The sequence below is a fragment of the Cuculus canorus genome, chromosome 6 (assembly GCF_017976375.1).
Source record: "Cuculus canorus isolate bCucCan1 chromosome 6, bCucCan1.pri, whole genome shotgun sequence".
Classification (NCBI taxonomy): Eukaryota; Metazoa; Chordata; class Aves; order Cuculiformes; family Cuculidae; genus Cuculus; species Cuculus canorus.
The window spans coordinates 7,427,613-7,442,036 of NC_071406.1; the positions used below are offsets into that span (position 1 = coordinate 7,427,613).

Below are 14,424 nucleotides of genomic sequence, written 5' to 3' on the forward strand. Positions count from 1 at the left end.
GCTTTGACAGTGAAACAGCCTGTAGAGTAGGATTCTCTCTGGCTAAGGTAACTGATACTTACCTCCTGTTACACATCCAGGAAGAAAGGTGTGAAATTTCTGGTCTATATTGACACTGTCTATTTTTTTAAGTGAAACTTAAGATGGACTAGGCTTTCCGTGTATTTTAAGAACCAGACTATTCATGGAACACCTGCACTAAGGCTTTGCAGTAGCCCATGTACCTGGCAAAGGACCGAAATTGTATTTTCAGGGATAACATCTTATTGTCTGTGTTTTCTTCTTCAGTATAAATCTTTTCCAAGTCCTTAGCACTGTGTTATGGTGTTCTGGGTACTCTCTTCTTTAAGGGCTTCCCACAGCTGTCCTGTCTCAAGACCCAGGCATACTGCTATGGAGTGCCTTTTGCATGTGTAATTTTTGTGCAAATATTGAATGTAAACATAACACAATAATCATGTAACAAATGTTTCTGAATAATCGTACATTTGCAGGCAATTCTTCACTATTGCTACTTCTTTTATGCAGCTTTTCATGCAGATTGAGGCACTGTTTCCAAGAAGATTTGGAACTTGGAATGAATATGCCAAGAAATACTGCAATGCTCGTGTCAGGTATTACTGTAGCTCATTTATTTTCCTATGAGTGTCTTTGATTTTGTTGCCATGTGAAGTGGGAAGATCAGTAAGTAGTGCCTCTATTGCTGTATTGTACGATCGTGCTTGGAAACCCAAGGTGGGACACAGTCTCCTCCATGAAAGAGGACTGGGAAAAGGATTGAATTGATTGGAGACTTTAATAGCTTCCAATCTTGTCCTCAAATGAAGTTTGAAGTGGAATTTTAAATAAAGTGAAGTGGCAGCATTCTGTTGAGTAAAATGATTTACAAATTCACTGTTGTTAGTACGAAGCGTGTGGATTTTACCTTCAGAGCTGGAGTTTCAGCTACAGTTTTACTCTGCCTTGTGTTCACATCATACAGTTTCACTCTGTCTTGTGCTCACATCATACAGTGATTGACATCTCTGTTATAGGATCCAGTCTTTTTGCCATCCCACTGTACTTGGCTGGAAAATGAGTCCAATACTTGTCTCTGTATGTCAAAGATTGATTAAGTAAAGGTATAAAACTCCCAAAAGTGCAACAGTGTGTTTGTAATTCTGTTTGAGGGATCAAATACAGGCACTGCAAGTTCTTGCCCACCACCTTGCCTCCAGTTTGCTAGGTAATGTTGCTCATTATGCATTTTTCCACATATGTGCCTAATGAATTGTAACCAATTTTTATCCCTAGCGTCTTTCATGAATTTTCCTGTTTCATGTGCTTTAAATTATTAACTTAAGGAGGATTCATTCCCTCTAACTTGCTTCACTCAGCTTTAGGGATAGGTTTCTCTAGCCTTATTCTAAACTAGAGGGGATAGAAGAATCTCAGATTTAAAATGCTTATTTTTACCCATCTATATCTGTGTTGCCATCTAGAATGAAAGAAGTTATGACAGAGAAGAATCTTAAAATTTCTTAGCTAAAACATTTCTTACCTACAGCTTTGCATGTATTCAAACCAATAGATTTTGTCAGCTGAATTGGTTAGCATCTAGATTTAATTTTCATAGTGATAATTACATGATTTCACTTTCATATAACTTGCTTTTCTCCCTCCATCATATGCGTTTTATTGACATTTATCTTCAGATAACATGGAAGAGTGCTGTCTAATTTTCAGACAGAGAAATGCTATTTTTTCCGTGATGTTTTGACTGAATGCATCTGTAATTCTCACACCACAAGTGTGCGTGGGTACAGCCTGGTTAGCTACTCAATCATAGATGATTATCTTATTTTTGGAGTACCATAAATGTAATAAAGATCAGGTTCAGGGTTTGGCAAGCTTTCAGTAGATAACTTTGTCTTCATGACTTGGCTGAAATAAAACTTCCTGTGGTAATAAACTTGATAGGATTATTTTATTAATTGTTTTCTGTGAAAGCGTTGCGGTTTTTTTTCACTTAGGTGTTCATAGACACCTGTCTCTGAAGATGAGGTCCAAAATATTTCTGTGAGGTTTTGCCTACTGTTTGTTTTATACCCCCAGTGCTGATGTTAGAGGGATGAAACCTTTCTAAGGACAGCTGTGTCAATAGACAAAAGAAGGTATATGAGCAAAAAGATGCTGCTATTGATTTATGTAGCGTTCTGAATGTGCTATGCCAATACTTCACCCGTGTAGCTATTAGTCCCTCAGCCTCTTTCCCAAATTATTATAGGAAGACGACTAGAACAGTGTTGGTAAGGTTAATAAGGCCTAGGATTCTCAAAGTGACATTTTTAAAAAAAAAAAAAAAAAATTACTGGTAAAATTACGTGCTTACAACATATTCTCCTGGCCTTGGAAAATGTTACCTGGGCTTTACCTCAGGTAAATTTTGTTAGCCCTTGGCAGTGTTGACAGAGGAAAAACTGCTGTTCCTGCTACAAACTTCCTTAAACACAACAAAGCAGAGGAAAAACAAGGAAGACTAAGTTAATAAATTTTCTCTTTTCAACCCTTTGCCTTTTAATCTTAAACCTACTCCCTCTATTTAACCTTGCTTATTACATAGTATTGCATTTAAAGATGGTGCCTTAAGCTTTAAATTCTTTCTTGGAATTCACAGGGAGGGAAGTTCTGAGGGAGGGAAACAAAGGAATATTAATGGTGATATTTGCAGCTTTCATGATAGCTTCCCTGACAGTTGTTCCCTTCTATAATATAATAAAAAACATCCTCCTGGTGGTACATTCTTCTCATTAGTCTGTTGAAACAAGAATTATGAAATTCTACGTGAAACTTGTGCTTCCTGTAGAAAGGGAAGTGTGTCTGGGATGGCATAGATAGCATAGCTGGGACATTGAAACAGCTCTGACTTCAGCGCTGGAAGGAATTGGAAAGCAATCATCTCTCTGGTGCAGGCAGGAATACTGAGGGTTATCATCCAGCACACCTTCGTATCTAATAGTGCGTTTTAAAATTAATGATGTACTGAAGGTTTCTGTTCCATTCAGAAGAATTTTTTACCTTCAGTGTTGATTTCTCATTTTTAGGTTTTTTGGTAAGAGAACTCACTGGGATTGTAGAGGAGCTTCAAATTTAGAAGAACTACATGAACTTTTAAGTGAAATAATGATCAGGAGATTGAAGAATGATGTTCTGACTCAGTTGCCTCCCAAAGTTAGGCAGCGTATTCCATTTGACCTCCCACAAGCTGCAGCTAAGGTAAATTTTCCACTTCCATTAAGAACACCTTTGTTAGTAATATCTTCGTATTCATATGTATATGTTTGCGTGTGTGCTATATGCAGTTACAAAGGATATGTGAACATGTAACAGCATATCTGTTACTCTTTTTAAAATATAACATGAAGAACATGGATATAACAATTTTTTGGCATCGAGTAATGATAAAATTGAATGGAAAAACTCTGCTCTCATGAGACCTCACCTGGAGTCCTGTGTGCTGTTCTGGGGTCCTCGACACAGAGAGGACATGGATCTGTTAGAGTCCAGAGGAGGCCATGAAGATAATCAGAGGCTGGAGCACCTCCCTTACAAGGACAGGCTGAGAGACTTGGGCTTCTTCAGCCTGGAAGAAGACAAGGCTCTGGGGAGACCTTATAGTACCTTTCCAGTACCTAAATGGGGTACAGGAAAGCTGGAGAGGAGCTGTTTATCAGAGAGTGCATGAATAGGACAAGGGGGAATGGTTTTAAGCTGAAAGATGGGAAATTTAGATTAAAAATTAGTAAGAAATTTTTTAATGTGAGGGTGGAGAGGCACTGATACAGGTTGCCCAGAGAATCCGTGGAGGCCCCTTCCCTAGAGGTGTTCAAGGCCAAGTTGGATGCGGCTCTGAGCAACCTGAGACATTGGAAGGTGTCCCTGCCCATGGCTGAGAGTTTCGAACTGGATGGCATTTAAGGTCCCTTAGCACCCAAGCCATTCTATGATTCTGAAATTTGCTCTAATTTTAGAATGATCTTCCTTTCTGTCTTCCTTTCCCCTAGATTTTGAATCCTACCATTAGTTTTAGCCAAATGTCATAATTTTCAAAAGTACTTGCTTCTTAAATGTTTGATACTTGAAGTGTACGTATTGAGGTAGAACATGTTTTTTACCATATATCTAATCGCTCATCTCTTCTGCCATTTAGAATTTGAATGCCACTTTTGCAGAGTGGGAGAAATTAATGAGAAATCTGAATTCAGATGCCACTGAAAGCCACTTTTCTCAAGTTATGAATCTAATCACACGCATGTATAAAGAAACAGCCATTGCCAAGGTAAGCGTGGATGTCTTTCTTAAGATATTTAAAGTACCCAGTGTGTTTTAGCTTGATAAAATTAGTTATATTGGCCTGAATGCTAGATGGCATTGGTTGGTTGGTTGGTTTTGTAATTGCAATGTGGAGAAACACTCCGTTTTTCCCCTGGATGTTCATACAATAGGCTGAACCCATTATAATTGGGGCCTTGGGTAGTCCGATCTAGTGGGAGTTGTTCCATTGCAGGGGGGTTGGAACTGGGTGATCTTTAAGGTCTCTTCCAACCCAAAGCATTCTATGATTCTCTAATGACCTGAGCTAAACGTTAAAGATGAGATATATTCACCAACCTGGCTGAGACTGTCCAGATACAGTCTTCCAACAGCACTAAGTGCATCTCGCAGGCTTGGAGATATACTGAAGGTGGGCACTTCAGGAATCTACCTGTGTGTTGGCAGCTGCAGGACGGTGCTGCTGCAGCCCTTACGCAGACTGTGTTCTGTCTGAGCTGGTTCTCCCCATGGATACATATAGAAGAACAATCCCCTCTAGCTGATCTCTTTCAGTTTTATCAAATGAGGCCCCACGTTCTGTATTTCTTCCTATAGTTCTGTAGCCTGAGGTGCAAGTTAAAAACAGGTTAATAACCAAAATCTTGTACATGCCTACTTTTTACCTTGCTGTCAGGCTTTATTATGCCAACCAACGAGTCCACCGACGAGGCAGAAAATCAAGGCCCTCCTTGCCCACACCACTTCAGGTGTCTCTGAAAACAGGCTGGAAAAGTGGGCCTCTCAGAACCTCATGAGGTTCAACAAGGCCAAGTGTAAGGTCCTGCGCCTGGGTTGGGGCAATCCCTGTTTTCAGTACACTATGGGGGATGATGTGATTGTCACCTTCCCTGGAGGTGTTCAAGGGACGGGTGGACAAGGTGCTGTGGGGCATGGTTTAGGGAGCGTTAGGAGTGGTTGGACTTGATGACCCAGTGGGTCCCTTCCAACTTAGTCATTCTATGATTCTATGATTGCAAGCAGCCCTGCAGAGAAGGACTTGGGGGTGCTGGTCCATGAGAAGCTTGACATGAGCCGGCAATGTACGCTCGCAGACCAGAAGGCCAATTGTTTCCTGGGCTGCATCAAAAGAAGTGTGGCCAGCAGGGAGAGGGAGGAGATTCTGCCCCTCTATTCCTCTCTTGTGAGACCTCATCTGGAGTATTGTGTCCAGTTCTGGAATCCTCAACGTAAGAAGGATATGGAGCTGTTGGAACAGGTCCAGAGGAGGGCTACAAATATGGTGGGAGGGCTGGAGCACCTTCCCTACGAGGACAGGCTGAGAGAGTTGGGCTTGTTCAGCCTGGAGAAGAGAAGGTTCAGAGGAGATCTTATAGCGATCTTCCAGTACGTGAAGGGGCTACAGGAAAGCTGGAGAGGGGCTATTCATAAAGGGGGTAGGACGAGGAGGAATGAGTATAAACTGGACATTAGGAAGAATTTCTTCACCATGAGAGTGGTGAGGCACTGGCACAGGTTGCCCAGGGAAGTTGTGGCTGCCCCATCCCTGGAGGTGTTCAAGGCCAGGCTGGATGGGGCTTGGGCAGCCTGATCCAGTGGGATGTCCCTGCCCATGGCAGAGGGGTTGGAACTAGGTGATCTTTAAGGTCCCTTCCAACCCAAACTATTCTGTGATTCTGACCTCTTCTTAGAAAAGGATATGAGAAGAAAAGTTCTGTAGACCGCTGGCACAGAAAGAGTTCAAAATCTGACCAACTCCCTCAATTTTTTTTCCTCCTTGTCTTAAAATACCGTTGTTGTTCTGTTGCTATTTCTTCTCCACTTTTCTGGTGTTTCCCCTCATAATCCATTTTCAAACAGATTGTTGAAAGACAAAAAAAGAGAAAGAAAAAAGCAATCTGAGAGGGCTGCTGCAGTGGGTGTTGTGTGAACCGTTAATCACTGATAAATTTTATTATTTAACTGTCATCACTGCTTCAGTAGTTTCTGTAAAAGATACTGAGAATTTTATTTGACACAAAACAATTTGGTCAATATTTAAATAGAGGGATATTTTATGATTATGGTTATCATGGAAATGTCTATTATTCTTTCAGGTTTGATATATGGCTTTATACGGGTTCCGATTCAACAGTATCTTGTCTGTTTGAAATATCCTTAAGCAGAAATCAGTTTTGTTTCTTTTAAATGTGGCTTAAAACATCAGAAGGCTCTAGGGTGACCTTATAACAGCCTTCCAGTACCTGAAGGGGCTACAGGAAAGCCAGGGAGGGACTTTTTACAAGAGTATGGAGCAATAGCATGAGGTGAAATGGCTTTAAATTGGAAGGGGAAATATTTGGATTAGCCTTTAGGAAGAATTTCCTCATGATGAGGGTGGTGAGGCCCTGGCACAGGTTGCCCAGGGAAGTTGTGGCTGCCCCATCCCTGGGGGTGTTCCAGGCCAGGTTGGATGGGGCTTTGAGCAACCTGATCTGGTGGGAGGTGTCCCTGCCCATGGCAGGGGGTGGAACTGGATGGGCTTTGAGGTCCCTTCCAACCCAAACCATTCTAGGATTCTGTGAATATGATGTTGTAACTAAAAGGGGCTTTATCTGCATCTTAATCTGGAAGAACTGCCATGTGATTATATACTCTTTTGAGGATAAATGTTTTATTTTGCTCTGCAGGGATGCAATAGGCTTCTCAAGTACTTGAAGTTGTTTTTAAACAAAATTAATTTGAATTATTTCATACTTAACAATGTTAGTGTTTGGAGAAGTCTTAAATGGATAACAAAAAGTATGGAAATTTACCTTTTGTATTACAAAAAGTTGAAAGACATTAAAGTAAAAGCTGTCTCTTTGAACATTTTCTATATCTGTCTAATGAAAATGCACTCTTACCCCAGGCAGGAGCAGTAAAGGACTATATCAAAATGATGCTTGAAAATGACAAACTGAAGTTTCTGGTTTTTGCTCATCACTTAAGCATGCTTCAAGCCTGTACGGAGGCTGTTATAGAAAATAAGGTAATGATTTAACAAATATACGCATAGATATAACTCCAGACTTTACAAATACACGAGATGTGTTTGAATTCACTAGAACTATCTGTGTGTACAGGAATTTATGGATTTTAAGTGTGTACAGATCAGTACCACTGGATTAAATGGGATTTTGTGGTTTTGAAGAACTGTTTTTATCTTAGGATAATGTAAACACTCATGTTTGGTATGATATTTTGTTATTGAATCATTGTTGTAGGCAGTTGTTCCCTAGATTTTTCTACGCTACCAATGTGCTTTTGTCGACGTATTTTCTTTTACAGAACACTATCATCTCGCCCAAACATTTAATTCAAAGCAGTAGAAATGATTGCAAACAGCCTTCATATTATTTCGATGATGGACCTTCACCCATTGTTAGGGAATAGGGGCAAGTTTTGCTCTTTTATATTGTTATTTTCCAAATGCTTGGAGTTTTAATAAATCATGTCAGGGAAATTACAGGTAGTTCTGCAGAGTTTTCCATTCTAAGATCCCATCTTCATTCTATCTTCTTTGGCAAACAGGGAATATTAGGTCTCTAGATAGAGGCTTGATTGTAAATCAGAGGGCAAGAGTACTGATGCGTCCCTATCGCTGTGACAGGAGTAGAACAGATGTTTTCATTTTTTCACTGCGGGGCAGAGGATCATTTGGTCCAGAAATGATCACTGGTAATGTTATTTCATTACAGGTTCGCTACATACGAATAGATGGAAGTGTTCCTTCCGCAGAAAGAGTACATCTAGTTAATCAGTTTCAGAAGGATCCTGATACCCGGGTTGCGATTTTGAGTATTCAGGCAGCTGGTCAGGTAGGACAAAAAGGAAAATATGTGAAATAAGGGACTCAAAGACTGTAGGTACTAAAGTCATTGGTGACTGAGATGGTTTACTGCAGGCCATTTGTCTTCATGCAGTGTGTCTTTCATAGACTCATGTATTCATTTATTTTTTTGCACTATTGATGTTAACTGTTCTAAGCCTCTATTGAAATTACTGGAGCAAAGTAAAGATAAGCAGCAGCATCTCGTTATTTAATAATTAATAAAAGCTCCATTTCCCTAGCACCAAATTAGTAAGAAATGTAAGTTACTTTCATAATGAAAAAGCAGTATGCAGTCTTTGCACAGTAAAGTGATTTTTAAACCTTACTTGCATCTATCTGAGACCCAAGGCAAAAATCAGTGTGATAGACCCATCTGCTGTTGAGATGATCCCTCTTACTTCCATACAAAATGTCCTGCACAGCCTTTTGCTTTCTTTTACTTCAGATACTCAGTTGTTTGTGTGTGGGATTTTTTCTTTCTGAAACACATCTGCTTATTTTGTTTAGGGTTTAACTTTCACTGCTGCTACTCACGTTGTGTTTGCTGAACTATATTGGGATCCAGGCCATATTAAGCAAGCAGAAGACCGAGCACACCGAATTGGGCAGTGCAGTTCTGTGAATATTCACTTCCTTATTGCGAAAGGAACGATGGATACTCTGATGTGGGCAATGCTGAATCGCAAGGTGTGTGTGGAATAGGAGTGGATATGCAAGGAGTCTCTATAGTGAAGATAGCACTGAAGAGTGTGTGCCAAATAACATTCTTGCTTGTCTGGAGCACTCTCCTACTATAAGACAAATTGGCACACCTAGAACTGCTAATCATTAAAATGTCCATGTCTGTTCTGAATTAGTCTTTAGAGCTTTTTGCTCTCCATTTAAGAACCAAAGATAAAGTAGCTCTTTGCTACAGATGAGATGAATTGGGTGGCTCACATCCAGAGGAGATCATTGCTTTATCTCTTTTTAGCTTCTTATTTCTCTGGTTGATCAATTTACAGTTCTAAATGTTTGGGGTTTTTTCTCAATAATAACAACTAGAGTTTCTTGTCTTCATTTCTATTGTTCAATTTGGGTTTTTTTTTAATTGAATGAATGTTGTGCATTACTAAACTTTTTTCTGAGAGGCAGAAGCATTCTCAAATGATTTTTCATCAGATCCAAGATTACAGTAATCTTAACTTCTGCGACCATTAATGGGAGTAATTTTGTTATTATTAGTGCCTTGTTATGGTAGCAGGTGTGTTTGGATTCCATTGGCTCCTGTTTTTTTGACATTTCCAGAAGTATCAGTGTAGAGGGAACTGCCTTGTAAACTCAGTTATCAGAGATGTTTGAGGTAGTGTCTACACAGGATTTCTTCTGATGCAAGTGCCGACTTAGAGTGGTTGTTCCTGCCTTTGGCTACCCCTGTGCTGTGGGGCTGGGTTTGTTTGCATCCATACAATTAGCAGAGAACTAATTTTTCTCAATATATTCATCTCCTGCTGAAAAGCAGTCACAGCTTAAAGAATCTAAGTATCGCAGGCTGTATTTGACTTTTAGTTGGGAAATTAGAATAAATTCCTGTGGGTACCTCAAAAAATCTCAGTCAGTCCCATACATTAAGACTTTCCTCAAACACGGCACAGTCGGTTGTCAGTAATTCACCAACAACTTACTGTAGAAGGATTCTGATGCTAAACTGCTCCTTTCAATTCTTTCTCCCTCTGTTTCCTTGTGCCAAGCAAAACCTGGAAAGACTTTAAGAGATATACATCATGTATATATTCTCTTTTAACTTCAATAAATACTGACAATTTCTATACACCTTTTCACAAGTCGTAGTGTGTTAAACACCCTACTTACTGTTACTCTTGCTGAAATGGCTGCTGAAAGAGGAATAGTTTTAATCACTTAAGTTATTTTTTTAATTGCTACAGACTTTCTTACTTCGAATGTGGAATTTGGTTTGCAAGGGAAGCAAATTGAGTAAATATAGCTAAATAAATTGTTACAACGTGAATTCCTTGGAAGCTTTATGCAAATCTTCTTTCTGCAGGCCAAAGTTACAGGCAGTACCTTGAATGGCAGGAAAGAGAAAATGCAGGCTGAAGAAGGTGATAAAGAGAAATGGGATTTTTTGAGTTTTGCTGAGACATGGACCCCAAATGAAAGTCTAGAAGATTCAAAAAATGAACTTTTATTTACACACGTAAGACTCCAAACTTATATTTTCCTTTTTTCTTTCCTTTAAAAAAAATTACAACCCTTGTTCACTTAAGCTTTCTGTGCACGCAGAGTTCACTAATGGAGAAACACTAAACAAATGGGCAAAAGTAATGTAAATTCTGTTTTGAAAGTTTGGGGGATAAAGTGCTGTGCTGGGTATAAATGTCATCTGCAGGCTTCCAATGGGTTTGGAAGTCACCTCTTATGTTTAGGTGACTGAGCCACCCTCAGCATCAGATAGACTTTATTAGCTGCACTGAATTTAATTGGCTTAATTAAAATGTTTTAAAAACATTTACAAGCCTTTCCTTGTAATAGGCATCATCAAAGAAGGCACCTAGCATCCCAGATCTCGGTAGTTGTGTTCTGACAGTGCTATTTCAGAATTTTCATGAGAATATACAAAACAACTTTCTACGAAACAGAAGAGGAATGCTGAATTGCTTTTTCTACTGGCTGTTTGTCTTTAAGAGAAGATATCTTTTGTTTCCATCTCTGATTAAAAAGAGCTTCTTGTATTAGAGATTAATGTTAATGGAGAAAAATCCAAATTTTAACAGCTCCTGGTGCAGTAATCATGAGTGGGGTTTACATATTTCTTTCCTCTTTCCTAGTTTGAAAAAGAAAGGCAGCATGACATACGTTCCTTCTTTTCCCCAAAATCCTCCACTGAGAAGAAACGCAAAATATCTTGTGGTAATGAATCATTACATAATGATTCAGAATCTTTTGAAATCATAAAGGAAGAGGATGGAGACATGAGCAATGAGAACCTGAATTGCACAATAATAAGTGATGTGGATACAATTTGTCATGACAGCACCTGTGAACGTGAAGCTAAAAGAGCAAGAAGCATAAATGGATCTACTCCAGTCAGCTGCAGTAAGAAAAAGAAAAAATCTTTGACTGGAAAAAAGCCCTCTTTGTTTTCTGAAGAAAACAATAAAATCCCTCCTTGCGGTTTTAATACTTCAAGCAAAAGTACGGCTTTAAATAAAGTTTGGCACTGTAGTGTTTGCACTTACAGTAACAATGAATTGCTCCCTTACTGTGAAATGTGCAACTGCCCTCAAAGCAGTAATGGTAAGTAACCTCTGCCACAGAGGAAACCAGGCTGCTTTTGTTTCTATTGTGATTAGTTTCAGGAGAAACAGGATGAGAGAGTTGGCGTTGTTCATCTTGGAGAACAGAAGGCTCCAAGAGGGAGGCCTTAGAGCAGCTTCCAGTACCCGAAGGTGCTGCAGGAAAGCTGGGGAGGGACTTTTTAGAAGGGCCTGGAGTGGTAGGATGAGGGGGAATGGCTTTAAATTGGAAGGGGGAGGATTTAGATTAGGCGTTAGGAAGAAATTCTTCACAATGAGTGTGGAGAGGCCTTTTCACAGGTTGCCCAGAGAAGTTGTGGCTGCCCCATCCCTGGAAGTGTTCAAGACCAGGTTGGATGAGGCTTTGAGCAGTCTGGTCTAGTGGGAGATGTCCCTGCCCATGGCAGGGGAGTTGGAACTGTATGGGCTTTGAGATCCTTCCAACCCAAACCATTCTAGGATTCTATGAAAATATGGTGTTTTTTAAATATATGAATATACACGAATCTGGGCAAAATATGAAGAATGGTGTCTTTACATGAACAGATACCTGTTAAGTGATCCTTCTTAATTTTACTTTCCCCAAGGATCTTCTAATTTGAAACAAATGGAAAATTCAGTTAAATGTTAACAGGATAGAAATTCTGTGAGGAAGATTATATGCTCAGTTTTCGTTGCTGCAAGTGTAGCTCTCCTTTTCCTTCATGTTTATGGTTATTCTGAATCCCGTTAAATGGCTAATTTTCACTACCCCTCCAAACTAAATCATGTGGTATATGTGTTTCATTGATTTGGGTGGTGTATATTTGTTGTGAGAGACATTACCTGGGAAAAAAAGAATAAATATTTTCTTGCTCCAACAGGTCAGAGTAGGTGGCTTTTATTAAATTTATGTAATATGTCTGGAAATTTAGTAAAACGTTTTTGTGAATCTATCCCCGTATTTGACATTTCATTTGCAAAAGGGGGAATAAGGTTCATTCTTTCTCTCTTTAAACTTTGTTTAAGTCTCTGTGCTTTTTTAAGACTGAATTTCACAAGGATGGATCAATGCCTAGAAAGCCACTTTGTGTGTTTATGGTATAGGATAACTGTATATGATATAGAATTGCTAACTGCATTTTATTGCATATATTTTGACATTAATGAAATTGCATAAATGAAAAACTTTTGTTCCATGTGTTTATTCTCCTAATATTAAAGGTAGTTATAGTTTCCTTTTTGGTTGCACTATAATAGTATTGGAGAATAAAATGGAATTTCTTTGTATTTCAATGACATAGTCCTGTCTTCAGATGTGTATTGATTAGGTTCCTGTTCGTACAGTTAGCAGAAATAATTGCTTTTCTTGTTTCTTCCTCTGTAGCTGGAAGAAATGGTGAAGCTCCCAGTAGCCAGGCTGAGGAAGACGTGTCAGGGGACTCCAGAAGAAATGAAGAGAGAGCAGCCTGCAGCGCTGAAGAGAGAAGAGAGGAGATGGGGGGCACCCAGCGATCTGTTGACATCAGTGAACAGGAAAATGTTGGAATTGAAAATGAAGAAGGTGAAAAAAAGCGTGGAGAAGGTAAAGCGAAAGAAAGGTTATATCCCGTGTGAAGCAATATTAAATGCCTTTGGCATGAGGAATAACTTTTAAATAAAAATGTACACGTTGGAAAGAGAGGCAGGCGTATGCGCGTTGGCACGTGACTTTCGTTTTAGCCCGGGGTGGTTTTTTGAATCCTAATAATGGATAAACACAGCCTTTCCATGCAGTTCCTGAAGCATTACAAGGGGTTTTGGCTGACATAAGAGCTATATCAAGCTAGCAACTGTGAGCCTGTATAGTTATATTGAAACTTATGATGGTATTTTGTTGTGTTCAGGACAGCTACAGGCAAAACAGGTGATGGGCATCCCTCCTATGGCAGACACAGGAGTTGGACTCGATCCTTGTGGGTCCCTTCCGACTTAGGTCATTCTGTGATCCTGTAATTAGGAGAAACAGAAAAATAAAATACACAAATATCTTAATAGCTTGTGCTGTGTATCTTACTGTGTTGTTTTGGAATTAAATACATAGAATCATTAAGGTTGGAAAAGAAGACCATCCAGTCCAATGCTCAGCCCAGCAGCACCGTGCCTACTAAACCATGTCTGAAGTGCCACAGCTACATGTTTTTTTAAGATCTCCAAGGTTGGGAACTCCACCACTTCTCTGAGCAGCCTCTTCCTTACAGAAAATGCAGAATTCATTACAGAATCCTCACAGGATACATGTTTTGTTCCACTTTTGTATGAACATTGTAAATCAAACTGGGAAATTACACAAATAACTTCTTAAAAATATGTATAATATGATTTTTAATGCCTGAATAGACTGAATGGAATGAATGAAGGAAAAACTTTTTAATGTCAGCATTGTTTCTCTATAGGAGATGCGGATAAATCAGACACATTTCCAATATATGAAGGGCTTCTGTTTTGCGCAAGCAGGAATACTGATAGAATTCACCTCTATACAAAGGTAAACCTGAAATCTATGTGTTGATTTTCATTTTAAAATTACAAAGTAGATGTCCTATGAACTCTGTGTGGGTACTTTAATATTTTATACTTTACATAAAAAGACTGGTATTTTTGTATTAGCTGAAAAGTACAAAAATTAGGTGGTTTATCATTCTAGTTCTTTTTCTCAATTAGTAATTGCCTAGATATGTAGCTTCTGCCACTTCTTCTAGCTTACATCTCTTAGAAATGCAAGTTGTTTGAGATTCCTTTTTTTTTTATTTCAGTGTCTTGTCACAAAATATTTTTAATAGAGAAACATTCAAAATGAAAATAAAATGACAATGCATCCTGACAGACTAAGTAAATAAAACATCATCATCATGTTTTCAGAAAGCTGGATGTTGGTGTCATGTTTAAGTTTGTAGTGCCCTAAATAGAACACATTGTCTTTAAAGTGCAGTGGCAATGGGGCTG

At 39.1% G+C, this 14,424-nt stretch overlaps 1 protein-coding gene across 5 annotated transcripts in view; it reads left to right on the top strand.

Moving 5' to 3' along the window:
• Window positions 1-14,424, top strand: part of ZRANB3 (zinc finger RANBP2-type containing 3) — a 49,781-nt gene that overhangs the window by 26,171 nt on the left and 9,186 nt on the right. For all 5 annotated transcript variants that reach the window (XM_054070758.1, XM_054070761.1, XM_054070760.1 and 2 more), the window contains 10 exons: window positions 529-614; window positions 3,084-3,255; window positions 4,190-4,318; window positions 7,202-7,321; window positions 8,031-8,150; window positions 8,672-8,851; window positions 10,209-10,361; window positions 10,993-11,461; window positions 12,827-13,024; window positions 13,875-13,966. In XM_054070758.1, the coding sequence (XP_053926733.1) occupies window positions 529-614; window positions 3,084-3,255; window positions 4,190-4,318; window positions 7,202-7,321; window positions 8,031-8,150; window positions 8,672-8,851; window positions 10,209-10,361; window positions 10,993-11,461; window positions 12,827-13,024; window positions 13,875-13,966 (1,719 nt within the window). The remainder of the gene's footprint in view (window positions 1-528; window positions 615-3,083; window positions 3,256-4,189; window positions 4,319-7,201; window positions 7,322-8,030; window positions 8,151-8,671; window positions 8,852-10,208; window positions 10,362-10,992; window positions 11,462-12,826; window positions 13,025-13,874; window positions 13,967-14,424) is intronic.